General features: G+C 49.7%; 1 protein-coding gene across 1 annotated transcript; it reads left to right on the top strand.

The window, feature by feature from the left end:
* The first annotated feature begins 226 nt into the window (after positions 1-226).
* On the top strand, positions 227-23,782 carry LOC120928823 (putative nuclease HARBI1). The gene is made up of 5 exons (XM_040339839.1): positions 227-1,217; positions 8,365-8,730; positions 12,549-12,609; positions 20,959-21,023; positions 23,353-23,782. Coding segments are annotated over exons 1-3 (1,128 nt in total). The 5' UTR covers positions 227-457; the 3' UTR covers positions 12,551-12,609; positions 20,959-21,023; positions 23,353-23,782.

Below are 23,782 nucleotides of genomic sequence, written 5' to 3'. Positions count from 1 at the left end.
TCTGCTGATACGCCGGCGTAAATTCTTTAAGAATATGGCCCACTGTATTGTCCCAGTGTGAAGGTGCCCGGGACAGACCTGCAGAATGCGGGACTGTCCCGGGCAATCCGGGACACCCTAATTGTCCCTATGGGGAGAGATCGATCGGACGAGAAATCGATCATTGATCGAAGTGTGTACGGCCACCAGAAGAATACAGAAAAGTATCAGCAGCGAGGAGCCTCCACACGTCTCCTTCCATCACAGATCCCAACAATGGGAGGATTAGTCCTCATCTCTGGACGGGGGTTGGAGGACCTTTTCGGAGCCCCCGTTAGGAAAACGCAGACGAGACCTTTGTGTCCCCCGCCTGGACACCATAGTTTAGGGGGATGGTTGTGCTGGGTGAAAGCCAGCCCACATTGCACAGACATTGTTCCCCAGGCCCCAGGCAGCAAAGGCTCGCGTCGTGGGAACAATGACCACCTCTCGGGACGGGAGCGATGTCCTGCAGGTGACGGCAGCCGAGGGCTCTCTCGGGGAGGAGGCCCAGCAGCCGCCCGTGAACGCCGAAGGGGGAGCCCCGAGTCCTTTGGCGCCCGTGAGAGTCCGGCAGCCCCGCATGTTCAGGAGGCGCGCGTACCTCTTGGACGAACTGTCCGACGACGAGGTGGTGAGGAGGTACCGGCTCAACCGCTCCGCCATCCAAGAGCTCTTCGACCTGGTGGGGGAGGACCTGGAGCCGCAGACCAGGAGGAACAAGGCTCTGCCCGGCATGTGCAAGCTGCTGGCGGTCTTGTACTTCTTGGGCAACGCCACCTTCCAGCCGGTCACCTCGCTCCTCATCGGCATGAGCCAGCCCACCTTCTCCAGGATCCTCAAGCAGGTGGTGGAGGCCATCCTCAAGCACTCCAGGCGCCTCGTCCACTTCCCGGCGTCCCCGGCGGACTGGCAGAGGGTGAGGCGGGACTTCTTCCTGCTGGGGGGGATGCCGAACTGCCTGGGCGCCATCGACTGTACCCACATCGCCCTGGCGCCGCCACGGGAGAGGGAGGAGGTGTTCCGCAACTGGAAGGACTTCCACTCCCTCAACGTGCAGGTGGTGTGCGATTCCCGCCTGCGCATCATGAGCGTCAACGCCGCCTTTCCGGGCAGCTGCCACAACGCCTACATCCTGCGACAGTCCGCCCTTTACGACAAGTTTGCGCAGAGGCAGATGCCCGACGGATGGCTCCTGGGTAAGCCGCTTGCACGCGCGCTTCTGGGGAACTAAAGGACAGCCCGCGCCCAATTTTATTTTTTTCCGTTTTGGATGGAGTGGGGAAGGGTCAAAACCCCCGTCAAGGTTCTAAAGTGGAGCTCTAGGCTCCCCCCCCCCCCCCAAAAAAAAATGTAAAGTCAGCAGCTACAAATACTGAACAACACTTACCTGTCCAGGGATCCAGCCATGTCCTCGCCAAAGCGGGATCCAGCCATGTCCTCGCCAAAGCGGGATCCAGCCATGTCCTCGCCAAAGCGTGATCCAGCCATGTCCTCGCCAAAGCGGGATCCAGCCATGTCCTCGCCAAAGCGGGATCCAGCCATGTCCTCGCCAAAGCAGGATCCAGCCATGTCCTCGCCAAAGCGGGATCCAGCCATGTCCTCGCCAGAGCGGGATCCAGCCATGTCCTCGCCTAAGCGTGATCCAGCCATGTCCTCGCCAAAGCGGGATCCAGCCATGTCCTCGCCAAAGCGGGATCCAGCCATGTCCTCGCCAAAACGAGATCCAGCCATGTCCTCGCCAAAGCGTGATCCAGCCATGTCCTCGCCAAAGCGTGATCCAGCCATGTCCTCGCCTAAGCGTGATCCAGCCATGTCCTCGCCAAAACGAGATCCAGCCATGTCCTCGCCAAAGCGTGATCCAGCCATGTCCTCGCCAAAGCGTGATCCAGCCATGTCCTCGCCAAAGCGTGATCCAGCCATGTCCTCGCCTAAGCGTGATCCAGCCATGTCCTCGCCAAAACGTGATCCAGCCATGTCCTCGCCAAAACGTGATCCAGCCATGTCCTCGCCAAAGCGGGATCCAGCCATGTCCTCGCCAAAGCGGGATCCAGCCATGTCCTCGCCAGAGCCAATTCTTCAATTCATCTTAAGTAAGGGAAACCGGCAGTGATGCCTTGCGGCTCCACAGCCAGGTTTCCTACTGCGCATGCGCGAGCCACGCTGCGCTTTGTGAATGCTCCCGTAGTCTTCTGGGACCTGTGATGTGTCCCAGAAGACTGCGGGGGAAGGAGGGGGGTGAACTTCTGGCTCAGATCGCCGCAACGCATCTGAGCGGAACTGGGAGCAGGTACCTGTCAAAATCAGGTACCCGCCCCCCCCAAAAAAGTCCCAACAAAGGGGGGGGGCAAACAAGTGGAACTTTTACATCAGAGCCCACAGTGTTCCCTTTACATCAGAGCCCACAGTGTTCCCTTTACATCAGAGTCCGCAGTGTTCCCTTTACATCAGAGTCCGCAGTGTTCCCTTTACATCAGAGTCCGCAGTGTTCCCTTTACATCAGAGCCCGCAGTGTTCCCTTTACATCAGAGCCCACAGTGTTCCCTTTACATCAGAGCCCACAGTGTTCCCTTTACATCAGAGTCCGCAGTGTTCCCTTTACATCAGAGTCCACAGTGTTCCCTTTACATCAGAGCCCACAGTGTTCCCTTTACATCAGAGTCCACAGTGTTCCCTTTACATCAAAGTCCACAGTGTCCCCCTTGACATCAGAGTCCACAGTGTCCCCCTTGACATCAGAGTCCACAGTGTCCCCCTTGACATCAGAGTCCGTAGTGTTCCCTTTTACATCAGAGTCCATAGTGTTCCCTTTTACATCAGAGTCCACAGTGTTCCCCTTTACATCAGAGCCCACAGTGTTCCATTTACATCAGAGTCCACAGTGTTCCCTTTACATCAGAGTCCACAGTGTTCCCTTTACATCGGAGCCCACAGTGTTCCCCTTTACATCGGAGCCCACAGTGTTCCCCTTTACATCAGAGCCCACAGTGTTCTCCTTTACATCAGAGCCCACAGTGTTCCATTTACATCAGAGCCCACAGTGTTCCCTTTACATCAGAGCCCACAGTGTTCCCTTTACATCAGAGTCCACAGTGTTCCCTTTATATCAGAGCCCACAGTGTTCACCTTTACATCAGAGCCCACAGTGTTCCCTTTACATCAGGATCCATAGTGTTCCCTTTACATCAGAGCCCACAGTGTTCCCTTTACATCAGAGTCCACAGTGTTCCCTTTACATCAGAGCCCACAGTGTTCCCTTTACATCAGGATCCATAGTGTTCCCTTTACATCAGAGTCCACAGTGTTCCCTTTACATCAGAGTCCACAGTGTTCCCTTTACATCAGAGCCCACAGTGTTCCCTTTACATCAGAGCCCACAGTGTTCCCTTTACATCAGAGCCCACAGTGTTCCCTTTACATCAGAGCCCACAGTGTTCCCCTCTACATCAGAGTCCACGGTGTTCCCCTTTACATCAGAGTCCACAGTGTTCCCCTTTACATCAGAGTCCGCAGTGTTCACCTTTCTATCAGGGTCCGGAGTGTTCCCTTTTACATCAGAGTCCACAGTGTCCCTTTTATATCAGAGTCCACAGTGTTCCCCTTGACATCAGAGTCCACAGTATTTCCTTCTACATCAGAATCCGCAGGGTTCCCTTTTATGTCCTGGTCTGCAGAGTTCCCCCTTGCACGGTAAGGCCCCATTCACACCTGAGCTTGAAGCCTGAAACTACAAAACGCCTGAAGCTCAGGCAAGTCCTGGGTTTTTAATTTTAGGCAGATTACATGCTTTTTTTTCTGCTTTGTACATTGGTGACCTTTTGACTTGTACAAAAATCGCAGCAAAAATGCAGTCAAATTGCACGACTTTCTGCCTAAAAACAATACACTCAGACATGAATAGGGCCTAAAGGGGAATCCTGCAGACTCTGATGTATCTCGATGTTGGGTTATAGTTACCTGACCATCATGTAAATTGAGAAATACGTTTTTTTTTTGCCTTTTGTTACACCTTAAAGCAGATAATCGTACATGTTTGTTGATTTGGTCAAATTTTCGAAGGGTCAGTAAAAAAAATTGGCTGTGTCAGTAAATTTCATGTGTTGTTCCAGCAAAGAAATTGGGTAAATATAACTTCGGGAGGTTGGCAACACTGTTACCAGCCACGTGGGTTCTCCGATGCAGTTTTTCACAAACCTATTTGCCTCAGCGTGGACCTGGGTGTAGCCGGGGGATTGCGCCTTCTTTTATGCAGGATTTATGCGCAATTTGTAGTAGAGGAAAAGATTTGCACATTTTTTGCCCACGTCTATTAAAGTCAGGGGCCCAGATTCTCGTACATTTGCGTAAAACTGGGCGGGGTAACGTATCTGATTTACGTTACGCCGCCGCAAGTTTTAAAGTGCTTTATTCTCAAAGAACTTGCCTGTAAAGTTGCGGCAGCGTAGCGTAAATCACCCGGCGCAAGCCCGCCTAATTTAAATTCGGCGGGTAGGGGGCGTGAGGCGTTTAAATTAAGCGCGTTCCTCCCACTGATACCAATGATGGGACACTATTCCTCCCACTGACACCAATGATGGGACACTATTCCTCCCACTGACACCAATGATGGGACACTATTTCTCCCACTGATACCAATGGTGGGACACTATTCCTTCCACTGACACCAATGATGGGACACTATTCCTCTCACTGACACCAATGATGGGGCACTATTCCTCCCACTGATACCAATGATGGGGCACTATTCCTTCCACTGATACCAATGATGGGACACTATTCCTCTCACTGACACCAATGATGGGGCACTATTCCTCTCACTGATACCAATGATGGGACACTATTTCTCCCACTGATACCAATGATGGGACACTATTCCTCCCACTGATACCAATGATGGGGCACTATTTCTCCCACTGACACCAATGATGGGACACTATTCCTCCCACTGACACCAATGATGGGACACTATTTATCCCACTGAGACTAATGATGGGACACTATTCCTTCCACTGATGCCAATGATGGGACACTATTCCTCCCACTGACACCAATGATGGGACACTATTCCTCCCACTGACACCAATGATGGGGCACTATTCCTCCTACTGATACCAATGATGGGGCACTATTCCTCCCACTGATACCAATGATGGGGCACTATTCCTCCCACTGATACCAATGATGGGACACTATTCCTCCCACTGACACCAATGATGGGACACTATTCCTCCCACTGATACCAATGATGGGGCACTATTCCTCTCACTGACACCAATGATGGGGCACTATTCCTCTCACTGACACCAATGATGGGACACTATTCCTCTCACTGACACCAATGATGGGACACTATTCCTCCTATTCATTTCAATGGGCTGTGTTAACACCTCTTGTGCTCACTACGTGACATGCTAACGCATTAAACAAGACTGTTTTTGGGCTCTGAAACTTTTCTCTTCTGAACAAATGTGCTTTTATTACGGGTGATAGTATAATACCACATTCTGGCCATTAGATGGCGCTGAGGAGCATTGGAAATACATGTGTCTTTGTAACAAGAGATACAATGTAACCATTCTAGAGAAATTTAGTGGAGATTGTAGTGTTGAGCGGAATACGCCATATTCGATTTCGCGATATATCACGAATATATAGCCGAATATTCGTGAAATATTCGCTAAAATCGAATATTCGTGATATTTTATCAAAAAACATTTTTTGCGAAATTTCGCTAATGCGAATGCGAAACTGATTGCGAAATTTTGAAACATTCAATTTCACCTGCCCTTTGGAAAAAGTGTGGTTTTACGTAATGGACCCTGCAACTAACAAGGTATTAATAAAATAAATACATTATTATATAGATTTGAGGGTTTACTTTGACCAATTTGTATATTGATTAGTTTAATAAATATTGAATAACCATAGATTTGGAAAATACAAGTAAACCGTTTACGTTGACATCTCTTAAATGTCTTTATGTTAAACAGTTATTATTCTCATTAAAGAGGTGAAATGCAAATGATGATGACACGGGACAAAAGATGGAAAATTCTTTGAAGATGTGATACACTGGAAAATCGCACAGAAACACTCCACTCTCTCCTATGACAACTGTGGTAGGAGAACTCTGATTGGCTCTGATGCAAAAGAAGGGCGGAGAAAGTATTCGCGAATATTCGGCAACATAAAAGGATCGCCTCAGCTTAGCTACTCGGCCCAGGGTCTCTAATCATACCAGCAATGCTTTTAGACGTCGATGGAGATCACTAGGATGTGATCTGTTTTAAAAATAAAATAGAAAAAATACGAATATTCGGAATAGCGAATATTGGCCGCGAAATTCGAGTTATTCGCGAATATTCGAATATGCCATATTCGTAACGAATATTCGCAATGCGAATATTCGTGAGCAACACTAGAGATTAGCAAACCAATGTAATTACTGGCTCTCTAGAACTAATAGATTGTATCTCTTTCTACAAAGACGTATTCTTTCCTATGCTCCTCAGCTCCATCTAATGGCCATAGTGGGGTATATTACTTCTACATATGATGAAGGAACAGCGGTCTCCAAACTGCGGCCCTTTACTTGCCTTTATCTGTCCCTTGAGGTGCCGTTTTATTCTCTGACACCAATGAAGGGCACAGTTCCTCCAAATAACACTAATGATGGGGCCCAAGTACACCAATGATGGGGCACAACTCCTTCCAATACCACCAACAATGGGACCCAATGACACCAATGATGGGGCACAACTCCTTCCAATAATACCCACGATCGGGGCCCAAGTACACCAATGAATCGGCACAATTCCTCCCAATACCACCAACAATGGGACCCAATGATGGGGCACAACTCCTTCCAATAACACCAATAATGGGGCCCAACGATGGGGCACAATTCCTCCCAATAACACCAACAATGGGGCCCAATGACACCAATGATGGGGCACAACTCCTTCCAATAACACCAACAATGGGACCCAATGATGGGGCACAACTCCTTCCAATAACACCAATAATGGGGCCCAATGATGGGGCACAATTCCTCCCAATAACACCAACAATGGGGCCCAATTGACACCAATGATGGGGCACAATTCCTCCTAATAGCACCAACAATGGGTTCCAATAACACCAATGATGGGGGAAACAACTCCTTCAAATAACAGCAATAATGGGGCACTATTCCTCCCAATAACACCAACAATGGGGCCCAATGACACCAATAATGGGGCACAATTCCTTCTAATAGCACCAACAATGGGGTCCAATAACACCAATGATGGGGAAAACTCCTTCCAATAACACCAACAATGGGGCCTAATGATGGGGCACAATTTCTCCCAATAACACCAACAATGGGGCCCAATGACACTAATGATGGGGCACAATTCCTCCTAATAGCACCAACAATGGGTTCCAATAACACCAATGATGAGGCACAACTCCTTCCAATAACACCAACAATGGGTTCCAATAACACCAATGATGAGGCACAACTCCTTCCAATAACAAGGCACAATTCCTCCCAATAACACCAACAATGGGTTCCAATAACACCAATGATGAGGCACAACTCCTTCCAATAACGGGGCACAATTCCTACCAATAACACCAACAATGGGTTCCAATAACACCAATGATGGGGCACAACTCCTTCCAATAACACCAACAATGGGGCCCAATGATGGGGCACAATTCCTCTCAATACCACCAACAATGGGGCACAGTTCCTTCCAATAGCACTAACAATGGGGTCCAATGACACCAATGATCGGGGCACAACTCCTTCCAACAACCCTCAACGATGGGGCCCAATGACACTAATGATGGGGGGGGCACAACTCCTTCCAATAACACCAACAATGGGGCCCAATGACACCAATGATGGGGCACAATTCCTCCCAATAACACCAACAATGGAGCATAATGACACCAATGATGGGTTACAATTCCTCCCAATGACACAAACAATGGGGCCCAAAGACACCAATGATGGGGGATTGTTTACTCCCACTGACGCTGGGACATTTTGTACTCCCGATGGCCGCAGTCCTGCCCACTGAAGTCTGAAGGACATTAAACCGGCCCTTTAATACGTTTGGGGACCCCTGATTTAGAAGAAAGAACATTTGTTTTTGCATTGTATTGTAATAGATGATAGATGGCGTGTATGTAATCACTCGTGTCTGGATTGAAGTCCGGTTGCCACGTACACGGGCACCAGATAGCAGTAAACACCTGCCAGGGCTTCTGATTCTTCACCACTCTCTCCAGAGCTAAAGAGGAACATTTTGGCTGGTCGTAGAATTCAAACATTTTCCTTTCTATACCCTACAGGCCACGCGGGATACGGGAGCCAACCATGGCTGATGACTCCGCTAGCGACTCCGGAGACGGCGGCCGAGACTCGGTACAATCGCGCCCACCAGAAAACCCGCCAATGCCTGGCACGACTCTTTGGGGTGTGGAAATCGCGTTTCCGGTGCCTCTCGTCCACCGGCAAGCTGCTCTACGCTCCCACCAGGGTGGCCGAGCTCGTCATCGTTTGCGCGGCGCTCCACAACCTGGCTTGCAAGCACGGAGCGCCGCAGGACATCGACGGCAACCTACAGGCGGAAGACGAGGGACCGGCTGCTGACGACGAGGAGTCCTCGGAGGCAGGGCTCAGAAAGAGGGCGGAGCTGATCGCCTCCCACTTCTGTTGTGAGTATATAAATATATATTCTTTAAAACAGCGGCAGGCAACCATTGAGAGGTGGAGATCTTCCTGAACAACATGAAATAGATCAAAGATCGGAGACTGCTGCAATGAGAAGGAACGGATCCTGATGTAAGCCGGGGGTCTTCACAATGCCCCCCGCCCCCTCCTTCTACTACCCCAACTATTCTCCTAAACCTCTCCGCTCTGCCCTTCCCTATTGAAAGGGAATGGGCTCCAGGGACCATGATGTAAGGGGGGACTATGGGGAGCCTAATAAAAGTTGGGTCTCTGATATAATGGCGTGATCTGGGGACCCTAATTTAAGGAGGGGGTACTCTGGGGACCCTGATGTAAGGGGGGAATTCTGGGGACCCTGATTTAAGGAGGGGGTACTCTGGGGACCCTGATGTAAGGGGGGAATTCTGGGGACCCTGATTTAAGGAGGGGGTACTCTGGGGACCCTGATGTAAGGGGGGAATTCTGGGGACCCTGATTTAAGGAGGGGGTACTCTGGGGACCCTGATGTAAGGGGGGAATTCTGGGGGCCCTGATTTAAGAAGAGGGGACTCTTGGGACCCTGATGTAAAAGGGGATGACTTTGGGGACAATGATGAAAGGAAGGGGACTTTGGGGACCCTAGTGAAAGGGGTAAACTCTGATATAAGGGGTCAGGCCCGAGGGGGCCCGGGCCTAAAGCTGTGTAAGGGGCCCCAAAATGTCTGATGTCACTAATGATGGGATACTATTCCCTTCACAGATATTAATGATGGGGCACTATTCCTCCCACTAATTATAGGGCATTATTACCTCCACTGATATCTATTATGGGACACTATTCCTCCCACTGACACCAATGATGGGGCACTATTACTCCCACTGACACCAAAGATTGGTTACTATTCTTCCCACGAATACTAATGATGGGACACTATTCCTCCACTGATATTAACGATGGGGCACTATTCCTCCCACTGACACCAATGATGGGGCACTATTCCTCCCACTGACACCAATGATGGGGCACTATTCCTCCCACTGACACCAATGATGGGGCACTATTCCTCCCACTGACACCAATGATGGGGCACTATTCCTCCCACTGATACCACCGATAGGGCACTATTCCTCCCACTGACACCAATGATGGGGCACTATTCCTCCCACTGACACCAATGATGGGGCACTATTCCTCCCATTGACACCAATGATTGGGCACTATTCCTCCCATTGACACCAATGATGGGGCACTATTCCTCCCACTAACTATAGGGCACTATTCTTCTCCACTGATATTTATGATGGGGCACTATTCTTCTCCACTGATATTTATGATGGGGCACTATTCCTCCCACTGACACCAATGATTGGTTACTATTCTTCCCACTGATACTAATGATGGGACACTATTCCCCCTACAGATATTAATGATGGGGCACTATTACTCCCACTAATTATAGGGCATTATTCCCTCCACTGATATTTATTATGGGGCACTATTTCTCCCACTGACACCAATGATGGGGCACTATTCCTATCACTGACACCAACGATGGGGCACTATTCCTCCCACTGACACCAATGGTGGGGCACTATTCCTTTTTTCACTCCCACTGACCGCCAAGCCTATGGCATTTTCTACTCAGCCCAGCCCCCCTAAAGTTTGAAGGGTAGTATACTGGCCCTTTGTTTTGAAAGTTTGGAGACCCCTGCACTAAGGCTGCATTCACATCTAGACGGACGAAATCGCGGCGTTTTGTCGCCGCAAATCGCGGTAAAAATCGCGGCGTTTTGTACCGCGATTTGCGGCGACAAAACGCCGGTATTGTCCGCCTAGATGTGTCCCAAGATGACCCCCTCTATGGAGATGATTCCCATCTCCTAGCCGAACGCTCGAAGTCGCCTGAAAAAAAGGTCCGGGACCTTTTTTCACGCGGCAGGCGACAGGCGTCCGGCGTTCGGCGTGGAGATGTGAACCATCTCCATAGAGGGACATCTGTTTTCAGCCCTCTGGCGGCAGCGGCGTAGCGCTACAGGCGTAAAAACGCCTAGATGTGAATGCAGTCTAAGGCAACGCACCTGTGTTTCAGCACGGCAGTTTGGTGTAAAACATGTACTACCACTGCCAAAAACGGTACATGTCTGATTTGTATAGAGGTGGTAACCTGTGGAATTATTAGCATGGGGAATATTTATATTTATTCACTGGTAATGAATCAATCGCTGTCATTTAAACCACATGAGCCGGGAAGATTCACCTGCAGTGAAGGTTTGGTGAAAGTCCGATTCACTGCTTTTTAAATATGCCATAGTGTTCAAAAACAAGCAAAAAGACAACTATAAAAAAAGAAAGCTACGAGTATTCCAAATTGTAGCTTTTTAAAAAAAAAAAAAAAACGAGGGAGGTGCCACTCGCAGGACAGCCCACTATGACGACAGCTGAAGTTCACCGTTATAGCAAAAGGCGTATTTGTGACGGCAGAACCAACAGGATGTCAGTGTGACAGCCATCTTCTTTCCTTGTCCAATCGGAGGCTTGGGGGGCGGGTCGTTGACCAAGCTGTATTGTGTAACTGTAGAAGAGAAAAGTGAGGTCACCCAGCTGTGTGGCTGGAGGGTGAATCATAGACACGGCCGAATAACATTACAAATATGTTGGGTGACTATTTAGCCTCATTTGTTTTACTTTTTTTTAATGTAATTTAATTAATTAAAAATTATGGAAGAGCCCTGGGGGGGCCATCATAAAAAAAATACAGAATTCTGAGTTTCAAAGTCAGAATTCTGAGATTTAAAGTCAGAATTCTGAGATTTATAGCTGGATTCAGAGACAGTTATGCCGGCGTATCAGTAGATACGCCGTCGTAACTCTGAATCTACGCCGTCGTAAATTTAAGCGTATTCTCAAAAACCAGATACGCTTAAAATAGGCTAAGATACAAGCGGCGTAAGTCTCCTACGCCGTCGTATCTTAGGGTGTAATATTTACGCTGGCCACTAGGTGGCGCTTCCATTGATTTTGGCGTAGAATATGCAAATGTGCTAGATACGCCGATTCAGAAATGTACGTGCGCCCGGCGCATTTTTTTACGTCGTTTACGTAAGGCTTTTTCCGGTGTAAAGTTAGTCGAACAAATAGCTGGCCTAGCCAATGTTAAGTATGGCCGTCGTTCCCGCGTCGAAATGTGAAAATGTTTACGTTGTTTGCGTAAGTCGTCCGTGAATGGGGCTGGACGTAATTTACCTTCACGTCGAAACCAATACGTCCATGCAAGGTATGGACGTCGGGACAAGCCTATCTTTTTACGTCGTTTGCGTAAGTCGTACGCGAATCGGACTGGACGTAATTTACGTTCACGCCGGGAACGGCGTACTTTGGAGCAATGCGCCCTGGATATGTCCACGGACGGCGCATGCGCCGTTCGTAAAAAAACAGCAATCACGTCGGGTCACGGGTAATTTACATAAAACACGCCCCCCCTCATCCTCATTTGAATTAGGCGCGCTTAGGCCGGCACATTTACGATACGCCGCCGTAACTTAGGAGGCAAGTGCTTTGTGAATACAGCACTTGCCTCTCTGACTTAAGGCGGCGTAGCGTATATGCGATACGCTACGCCGCCTCAAGCATACGCCGCCCTACGTGAATCTAGCTATAAATCTTCTTTGGTCACCTCTTGGCCATAGTTGAGTAAAGGACACAAGTCCATCTAGTTCAGCCAATAAATAAGACCTCATGTGATGTCATAGTGGTTTGTCGTATTGTCACAGTCATGTGATGTGTTGATGGGTACACAGATAACCGATTATTTCTTGTTGGTAGAATCTGGAGAAGACGGGTGACTGTTCCTAATCACAGAATGCACGGCCAGCCTTTTCCCTAAGTAAGTATCATTTTAATGATCACATAGGAGTTACTAATTCCCAGGGCTTTTTTTCTCAGAGAATAGGTGCAGGAACTCCCTACTTCCGAGTCACCTGTTGTGTCCACCCCCTACCCACCTCCGAGCACCATTCCTTGGTTCCACCCCCTACCCACCTCCGAGCACCATTCCTTGGTTCCACCTCTAAACACCATTCCTTGGTTCCACCCTCTACCCACCTCCGAGCACCATTCCTTGGTTCCACCCCCTACCCACCTCTGAGCACCATTCCTTGGTTCCACCTCTAAACACCATTCCTTGGTTCCACCCCCTACCCACCTCAGAGCACCATTCCTTGGTTCCACCCCCTACCCACCTCCGAGCACCATTCCTTGGTTCCACCCCCTACCCACCTCTGAGCACCATTCCTTGGTTCCACCTCTAAACACCATTCCTTGGTTCCACCCCCTACCCACCTCCGAGCACCATTCCTTGGTTCCACCCCCTACCCACCTCCGAGCACCATTCCTTGGTTCCACCCCCTACCCACCTCCGAGCACCATTCCTTGGTTCCACCCCCTACCCACCTCCGAGCACCATTCCTTGGTTCCACCCCCTACCCACCTCCAAGCACCATTCCTTGGTTCCACCTCTAAACACCATTCCTTGGTTCCACCCCCTACCCACCTCCGAGCACCATTCCTTGGTTCCACCCCCCACCCACCTTCAAGCACCATTCCTTAGTTCCACCCCCAACCCACCTCCAAGCACCATTCCTTGGTTCCACCCCCTACCCACCTCCAAGCACCATTCCTTGGTTCCACCCCCTACCCACCTCTGAGCACCATTCCTTGGTTCCACCTCCAACCCACCTTCAAGCACCATTCCTTGGTTTCACTCCCTACCTACCTCCAAGCACCGTTCCTTGGTTCCACCCCCTACCCACCTCCGAGCACCATTCCTTGGTTCCACCCCCTACCCACCACTGAGCACCATTCCTTGGTTCCACCTCCTACCCACCTCCAAGCACCATTCCTTGGTTCCACCCCCTACCCACCTCCAAGCACCATTCCTTGGTTCCACCCCCTACCCACCTCTGAGCACCATTCCTTGGTTCCACCTCCAACCCACCTTCAAGCACCATTCCTTGGTTTCACTCCCTACCTACCTCCAAGCACCATTCCTTGGTTCCACCCCCTACCCACCTCCGAGCACCATTCCTTGGTTCCACCCCCTACCCACCACTGAGCACCATTCCTTGGTTCCACCTCCTACCCAACTCCAAGCACCATTCCTTGGTTCCACCCCCCACCCACCTTCAAGCACCATTCCTTAGTTCCACCCCCTACCCACCTCCAAGCACCATTCCTTGGTTCCACCCCCTACCCACCTCCAAGCACCATTCCTTGGTTCCACCCCCTACCCACCTCTGAGCACCATTCCTTGGTTCCACCTCCAACCCACCTTCAAGCACCATTTCTTGGTTTCACTCCCTACCTACCTCCAAGCACCATTCCTTGGCTCCACCCCCCACCCACCTTCAAGCACCATTCCTTAGTTCCACCCCCACCCACCTCCAAGCACCATTCCTTGGTTCCACCCCCTACCCACCTCCAAGCACCATTCCTTGGTTCCACCCCCTACCCACCTCTGAGCACCATTCCTTGGTTCCACCCCCTACCCACCACTGAGCACCATTCCTTGGTTCCACCTCCTACCCACCTTCAAGCACCATTCATTGGTTTCACTCCCTACCTACCTCCAAGCACCATTCCTTCGCTCCACCCCTACCCACCTCCAAGCACCATTTCTTGGTTCCACCCCCTACCCACCTCCAAGCACCATTCCTTGGTTCCACCCCCTACCCACCTTCAAGCACCATTCCTTGGTTCCACCTCTGAGCACCATTCCTTGTTTCCACCCCCTACCCACCTCCGAGCACCATTCCTTGGTTCCACCCCCCACCCACCTTCAAGCACCATTCCTTAGTTCCACCCCCCACCCACCTCCGAGCACCATTCCTTGGTTCCACCCCCTACCCACCTCCAAGCACCATTCCTTGGTTCCACCCCCTACCCACCTCTGATCACCATTCCTTGGTTCCACCTCCTACCTACCTCCAAGCACCATTCCTTGGCTCCACCCCTTACCCACCTCCGAGCACCATTTCTTGGTTCCACCCCCTACCCACCTCCGAGCACCATTCCTTGGTTCCACTCCCCACTCCTTGCCATTACATGCATTCAGAGCTGGAGGTGCCGGGCAGGGTGTATTGATGCTGGCTGGTCTATGGTCGCTGGGGGATCTATTGTTCCTGGAAGGGTGTTATGTTGCTGGGGAGGGGTCAATTGTCAATTATTGGTGAGAGGGACATACTCTTGAGGGAGGGGTCTATTGTTGCTGGCTGCTGCAGGGTGTATTGGTGCTGGCTGGTCTATGGTCGCTGGGGGATCTATTGTTGCTGGAAGGGTATTATGTTGCTGGGGAAGGGTCAATTGTTGGTGGGAGGGACCTACTGTAGAGGGAGGGGTCTATGGTTGCTGGCTGCTGCAGGGTGTATTGATGCTGGCTGCTGGGGGATCTATTGTTTCTGGAAGGGTATTATGTTGCTGGGGGAGGGGTCTATTGATGGTGGGAGGGACCTACTGTTGAGGGAGGGGTCTATTGTTGCTGACTGCCGCAGGGTGTATTGATGCTGGCTGCTGGGGGGGGTCTATGGTTGCTGGGGGATCTATTGTTACTGGAAGGGTATTATGTTGCTGGGGGGGGGGTCAACTGTTGATGGAAGGGACCTACTCATGAGGGAGGGGACTATTGTTGTTGGCTGCTGGGGGGTCTATTGTTGCTGGAAGGGTATTATGTTGCTGGGGGAGTGTCAATTGTTTGTGGGAGGGACCTACTGTTGGGGGAGTGGTCTATTGTTGCTGGTTGCTGCCGGGTGTATTGCTGCTGGCTGCTGGGGGGCCTATTGTTGCTGGGGGATCTATTGTTGTTGGTAGGGTATTTTGTTTCTAGGGGGGGTCAATTGTTGCTGGGAGGGATCAACTGTTGAAAGAGAGGTCTATTGATGCTGGCTGCTGGGAGATCTATTGTTGCTGGGGGGGTCTATTGTTGCTGGGGGATCTGTTGCTGGGGATCTGTTGTTGTGGGAGATCTATTGTTGCTGGGGGGGTCTATTCTTGCTGGGGAATCTGTTGTTGGTGGGGATCTGTTGTTGCTGGGGGATCTATTGTTGCTGGGGGATCTATTGTTGCTGGGGGGATCTGTTGTTGGTGGCGGATCTGTTGTTGGTGGCGGATCTGTTGTTGGTGGCGGATCTGTTGTTGGTGGGGGGATCTGTTGTTAGTGGGGGATCTGTTGTTAGTGGGGGATCTGTTGTTGGTGGGGGATCTGTTGTTGGTGGGGGATCTGTTTTTGCTGGGGAGATCTGTTGTTGGTGGGGATCTGTTGTTGCTGGGGGATCTATTGTTGCTGGGGGATCTATTGTTGCTGGGGGATCTGTTGTTGGTGGCGGATCTGTTGTTGGTGGCGGATCTGTTGTTGGTGGGGGATCTGTTGTTGCTGGGGGGATCTGTTGTTGGTGGCGGATCTGTTGTTGGTGGGGGATCTGTTGTTGCTGGGGGGATCTGTTGTTGGTGGCGGATCTGTTGTTGGTGGGGGGATCTCTTGTTAGTGGGGGATCTCTTGTTAGTGGGGGATCTGTTGTTGGTGGGGGATCTGTTGTTAGTGGGGGATCTGTTGTTAGTGGGGGATCTGTTGTTAGTGGGGATCTGTTGTTGGTGGGGGATCTGTTGTTAGTGGGGGATCTGTTGTTAGTGGGGGATCTGTTGTTGGTGGGGATCTGTTGTTGGTGGGGATCTGTTGTTGGTGGGGGATCTGTTGTTAGTGGGGGATCTGTTGTTAGTGGGGGATCTGTTGTTGGTGGGGATCTGTTGTTGGTGGGGATCTGTTGTTGGTGGGGATCTGTTGTTGGTGGGGATCTGTTGTTAGTGGGGATCTGTTGTTAGTGGGGGATCTGTTGTTAGTGGGGGATCTGTTGTTGGTGGGGATCTGTTGTTGGTGGGGGATCTGTTGTTAGTGGGGATCTGTTGTTAGTGGGGGATCTGTTGTTAGTGGGGGATCTGTTGTTGGTGGGGATCTGTTGTTGGTGGGGGATCTGTTGTTGGTGGGGGATCTGTTGTTAGTGGGGGATCTCTTGTTAGTGGGGGATCTCTTGTTAGTGGGGGATCTCTTGTTAGTGGGGGATCTGTTGTTGGTGGGGATCTGTTGTTGTTACCCAGATTTTAGCAGTCCCCCCCCCCCCAGGGCTCTAATAGTGCATCCACTGATCCATGTGGCACTCTATTGGGGCCAGTTGATGTAAGGGGGGCTCCGATGGGGACAGTTGATGTAAGGGGGGCTCCGATGGGGACAGTTGATGTAAGGGGGGCTCCGATGGGGATAGTTGATGTAAGGGGGGCTCCGATGGGGACATTTGATGTAAGGGGGGCTCCGATGGGGACATTTGATGTAAGGGGGGCTCCGATGGGGACAGTTGATGTAAGGGGGCACTCTGATGGGGACAGTTGATGTAAGGGGGGCTCCGATGGAGACAGTTGATGTAAGGGGGGCTCCGATGGGGACAGTTGATGTAAGGGGGGCTCCGATGGGGACATTTGATGTAAGGGGGGCTCCGATGGGGACAGTTGATGTAAGGGGGGCTCCGATGGGGACATTTGATGTAAGGGGGGCTCCGATGGGGACAGTTGATGTAAGGGGGCACTCTGATGGGGACAGTTGATGTAAGGGGGCTCCGATGGGGACAGTTGATGTAAGGGGGCACTCTGATGGGGACAGTTGATGTAAGGGGGCTCCGATGGGGACAGTTGATGTAAGGGGGCACTCCGATGGGGACAGTTGATGTAAGGGGGGCTCCGATGGGGACATTTGATGTAAGGGGGCACTCTGATGGGGACAGTTGATGTAAGGGGACACTCTGATGGGGACAGTTGATGTAAGGGGGCACTCTGATGGGGACAGTTGATGTAAGGGGGCACTCTGATGGGGACAGTTGATGTAAGGGGACACTCTGATGGGGACAGTTGATGTAAGGGGGCACTCTGATGGGGACAGTTGATGTAAGGGGACACTCTGATGGGGACAGTTGATGTAAGGGGACACTCTGATGGGGACAGTTGATGTAAGGGGACACTCTGATGGGGACAGTTGATGTAAGGGGGCACTCTGATGGGGACAGTTGATGTAAGGGGACACTCTGATGGGGACAGTTGATGTAAGGGGGCACTCTGATGGGGACAGTTGATGTAAGGGGGCACTCTGATGGGGACAGTTGATGTAAGGGGACACTCTGATGGGGACAGTTGATGTAAGGGGGCACTCTGATGGGGACAGTTGATGTAAGGGGACACTCTGATGGGGACAGTTGATGTAAGGGGGCACTCTGATGGGGACAGTTGATGTAAGGGGACACTCTGATGGGGACAGTTGGCCTAGTCACGAATAATTTACATAAAACACGCCCCCCTGTTCCACATTTGAATTAGGCGCACTTAGGCCGGCCCCATTTACGATACGCCGCTGTAACTTAGGAGGCAAGTGCTTCGTGAATACAGCACTTGCCTCTCTGACTTACGGCGGCGTAGCGTAAATGCGTATACGCTACGCCGCCTGTGATTTTGTTCCCTTTAAAAATGGCGTCCTGGTAGGTATATTGAGAATAATTTGTGGTTTACTTTATGGCTAAACTTTTGTGGACAGTTAAACATTGCATATGAGTAAAAACCAGGCGCGGACTGACCATTCAGGCAATCAAAGCCATTCGGAAATACTCAGTTCTTGGGTGTTTCCGAGGTCAGCCGAGCTGTCCCCGGTCATTTCCGAGGCTCTCTGGCGCCCCCCCCCCACCTCTGGCCACATGCGGTATTGCATGCCATTGAAGTCAATGCAAATTATTTTTGGTTTCATTGGGCCAGATTCTCAAAGGCGTTACGACGGCGCAAAGCCATTTGCGCCGTCGTAAGTCCTAATCTGGCCCCGGGTATCTATGCGACTGATTCTTAGAATCAGTTACGCATAGATACCCATTAGATCTGACAGGCGTAAGGCTCTTACGCTGTCAGATCTTAAATGCAATTTTTTTTCCCGCCGCTAGGTGTCGCCTCCGTCGTTTTCCCCGTCGCTTATGTAAATTAGCAATTTACGACGATTCCCGAACGTACGTGCAGCCTGACGCAGAGAATTTACGACGTTTCCGTAGCCTTTGCGACGTGTAAAGTTGCCCCTGGGTCTATGAGGCGCAGCCAATGTTAAGTATGGCCGTCGTTCCCGCAATCGAAATTTAAAAATCAACGTCGTTTGCGTAAGACGTCCGTGAATGGCGCTGGACGGCATTTACGTTAACGTCTAAGCAAATGACGTCGGTGCGACGTCATTTAGCGCAATGCACATCGGGTAATTTACCCGACGGAGCATGCGCAGTACGCTCGGTGCGGGAACGCGCCTAATTTAAATGGTGCCCGCCCCATTTGAATTGGGCGGGCTTGCGCCGAGCGCATTTACGATACACCGTCGCAAGTTTACAGGTAAGTGTTCTGAGAATCAGGCACTTACGCTGTAAACCTGCGGCGGTGTAACGTAAATCACATACGTTACGCTGCCCAGGAGCAACGTAATTATATGTGAATCTGGCCCATTGACTTCAATGGGGAAACTCGCTTTGATATGCGAGTGCTTTGGATTAGACATGTGCACAGAATTTTTTTTTCGTTTTTTTTTGTTCCGTTTCGTATCGTTCCGTAGGTTCGTTCCCGTTCGTTTTTTGTAAGACGCCCGTTTTCCTGTTCGTTCCCGTTTGTTTTTCGTACGACGCAATTTTTTCGTATTCCGATCGTTTCGTATTTTGGTTACCGTTTTATTTTCGTACATGCGGGATGGTTCGTTATTCGTTATTTACAATAATTTTCGTCATTTTGTACTTTCGTAAATATATCGCGGGATTCGCGGCACTTTCAACACGCGGCTCATCCATATTAACTATTGTTAAGCCCCATACACTTGGTCAGACTTTTTTAACAACAAACATAAAAACGATCGTTTTACCAAACGTTCGTTCGTTTTTAAACTCCATCAGAAAACCATTTTTGGGTTCCAGGTTCAAAAGTCTGGCCAACTGATCTCTCCCTTCAGACGAAAATCCACAGAAAAGTTTATTTGGCTTTTCTGTACTACTGTACTCAGCACAAAAGAGAAGCTGCTTCACTAACTAACTACACTCACTGTCCATTCAAAAAAAAGAAAATTACATCTATAACAAAAGATTTGCATTCTGTATTTTGAAACCAAATTACGAACAGAAAAAAGGAATTCAGAATACAGAATACAAATCTTTTGTTATAAGATGTCATATGAACATACAAACAGAAAAAGGATTCAAACAAAATACAGAATGAAAATCTTTTGTTAGATGTCATATGAACATACAAACAGAAAAAGGATTCAAACAAAATACAGAATGAAAATCTTTTGTTATAAGATGTCATATGAACATACAAACAGAAAAAGGATTCAAACAAAATACAGAATGAAAATCTTTTGTTATAAGATGTCATATGAACATACAAACAGAAAAAGGAATCAAACAAAATACAGAATGAAAATCTTTTGTTATAAGATGTCATATGAACATACAAACAGAAAAAGGATTCAAACAAAATACAGAATGAAAATCTTTTGTTATAAGATGTCATATGAACATACAAACAGAAAAAGGATTCAAACAAAATACAGAATGAAAATCTTTTGTTAGATGTCATATGAACATACGACTGAAAATCAAAATACAAACAGAACAAGGATTCAAACAAAATACAGAATGCAAGTCTTTTGTTATAGATGTCATATTCGTTCTTTTGCCGTTTTCGTTTTGTCGTATTTTCGTCGGATCGTTCGTTCGTATTTGCGGTTGTTCGTTATGCGACTCATTCGTAATCCCGACGTTTTCGTATTTTGGTGCTTAAATTTTTTCGTATGTACACATTATTCTGCGGGTACGAAAATAACATTCGTACGAACGGGAATGCACATATCTACTTTGGATTACGAGAATTCTCCTGGAACGGACTATGCTCGTAACTCAAGGTTCCCCTGTATCAACTGCTGTGAGGAGTGCAGCCTCTATTTGGTCTTTATAAGGTCTTCTCATCCAACATCAGTACATGATGCAAATGGGGCGGCAACTCCAAAGGAATGACATTGGTTTTGGAATGGGATGTACAACAAGGTCATATAGGTGTGATGGTCAGGTGACCATATACAGTAATGTGTTAAATATCCTCGTTATTAAAGTAGACTTTTTCTTTATTATTATTACAGAGGCTCTCCATCTTGGAAGAATTGTCATGTACATGGGCCCCGTGGGTCATTCGGCTCTCTTCTTGGTAAGTGGCCCCCCAGCCTGTCTTTTGCAAGTTTTTTCTGTATTCACCTTCCATTAAAGAAATCTCATCAGGTTTGCACAGGAGGCGGCAAGAGATACAATTGTTCCATGCATTGCTCTTGCTGCACCTAGTTAAAGCAAAACTCCACCCAAAGGGGGAAGTTCTGCTTTAAGACATCCTTCCCACCCCCCCCCTTTTCTCTGCTGAACATGGCATGTGATTTTGGAGGGGGGGGGGGTACCTCATTTTGACATGTACCCACTCTTACTTCCACTTGGATCACCTAGGCCAGTGATGGCGAACCTACTTAAAGTGGAGTTCCACCCTCTTTTTCATCTTTATTGCATCCTCTCTATTTCGGGCCCCTTAAAGATATTTGGGGCAGATCCACGTAGCGGATCGTAATTTTATTCCGGCGCAGCGTATCGTAGTAACGCTACGCCGCCGCAACTTTGAGAGGCAAGTGCTGTATTCACAAAGCACTTGCCTCTAAAGTTACGGCGGCGTAGCGTAAATCTGCCGGCGTAAGGGCGCGGAATTCAAATGTTAAAGATGTGGGCGTGTTTTATGTTAATTTTACTTGACCCGCCGTAAATGACGTTTTTTTCTGAACGGCGCATGCGCCGTCCGTGGGGGTATCCCAGTGCGCATGCTCGAAATTAACCCGCAACAAGCCAATGCTTACGACGTGAACGTCATTCTACGCAAAGCCCTATTCACGAACGACTTACGCAAACGACGTAAAATTTTCAAAATTCGACGCGGGAACGACGTCCATACTTAACATAGGATACGCCTCATATAGCAGGGGTAACTTTACACCGAGAAAAGCCTTACGGAAACGACGTAAAAAAATGCGCCGGCCGGATGTACGTTCGTGGATCGCCGTATCTAGCTAATTTGCATACTCAACGTGGAAATCAACGGAAGCGCCACCTAGCGGCCAGCGCAAATATGCACCTTAGATCCGACGGCGTACTAAGACGTACGTCAGTTGGATCTAGCACAGCTTCAGGCGTATCTTGTTTTGTGGATACAAAACAAAGATACGCCGGAGCAAACTAGAAGTTACGCGGCGTATCAATAGATACGCCAGCATAACTGCTTCGTGGATCTGGGCCACTGTTTTGTTCTTGTTAGTTTAGTTCTCCGGCAGCGGCCTCTTCACGTCATCCAGTGCCTGCTATGCCTCCTGGGAGATGTTTGTCATCAATCCCAGGAGGCGGTAGGGTTGCTGGGCTGAAGTATCGCGGGACTTTACCGCTGCAGTTGAGAAACATCTCGAGCAGGCGGGCGGAGGCGGAGAGATGATTAACAGCCCCGCCCTAATTATGTAGAGTTGGTGGGAGGGGGGAGATAGAGCAGACCTTGCCATCATATACGCTGCCACTGCACCCAGCAAACGCAGCCACTGTGCCATCAAACTGCTGCCTCACTGTTCCATCAAACACGGCCTCACTTGTGCCATCAAATGCATCCACTGTGCCCAATGCTGCCTCACTGTGCCCGTAAAACGCATTCATTCGCTGGGGATGATGCGATTTGGCGGGGGCGATGCAATGTGCAGGGGAGCTATGCGATTTGGCGGGGGGCAATGCAATGTGTTGGAGCGATGCAATGTGCTGGGACGATGCAATTTGGCAAGGGGCGATGCAATGTTCTGGTGTGATGTGATTTGGCGGGGGCGATGCAATGTTCTGGTGTGATGCGATTTGGCAGGGGGCGATGCGATTTGTTGGCGGGGCGATGCTATGTGCTGGTGCGATGTGATGCAATTCGGTGGGGGGCGCTGCAATTAGGCGGGGGGCAATGCGATGTGCTGGGGCAATGTGATTGGGTGGGGGGTATTGCAATGTGCTGGTGCGATGTGATGCAATTTGGCGGGGGGGGCGATGCCATTTGGCGGGGGCAATGCAATGTGCCGGGGCGATGCAATTTGGTTGGGGGGCGATGCAATGTGCTGGTGTGATGCGATGCAATTTGGCAGGGGGCAATGCGATGTGCTGGGGCGATGCAATTTGGCGGGGGGGGGGGGCGATGCAATGTGCTGGGGCGATGTGATGGAAATTGGTGGGGGGCAATGCGATGTGCTGGGGCAATGTGATTGGGTGGGGGGTATTGCAATGTGCTGGTGCGATGTGATGCAATTTGGCGGGGGGCGATGCGATTTGCAGGGGCAATGCAATGTGCCGGGGCGATGAAATTTGGTTGGGGGGCAATGCAATGTGCTGGGGCGATGTGATTTGGTGGGGGGGCATTGCAATGACTTGTACAGTGGTATGACTCTTTCGACACCAAGTCTGACATAAAATATTCATTTTTTTCCCAGCAGTGACAGAGGAGGAGATCGCGACTTCTTGTTTGTCTGCGGCTGATATGTGCCATGCAGGAGCTTTAAGCTACCCATCCAAGATGGCCGACAATCATTTGGTCGCCGTTAACAGAAACTACAGGTGGCCGCCATTATGTCCTGTCACTAAGTATTGGACTAGTTACATACTGTATGTCTTGGCTTTGTAAGGCCAAAATCATCGTTCCGCTGTCAGAACTTATGACACGAGTTCTATATTTGAAGAGCACGTTGGCGTACGGTACGTGATACTGTATTTCCACTAATATGGGCACCAATAATCGCTACCATCGCCTTTCGGAAGAAATAGGTGAACCTTGGTTGGCAAGAACTGTGAAATGTATTGTATATGAAAAATGGGATTTATAATCCGTTGTATTGTAAAATAAAATATTGCTTTTTTAAAAAA

The sequence above is a fragment of the Rana temporaria genome, chromosome 2, assembly GCF_905171775.1.
Source record: "Rana temporaria chromosome 2, aRanTem1.1, whole genome shotgun sequence".
In the NCBI taxonomy this organism is placed as follows: Eukaryota; Metazoa; Chordata; class Amphibia; order Anura; family Ranidae; genus Rana; species Rana temporaria.
This window is presented reverse-complemented; position numbering and strand designations above follow the sequence as displayed.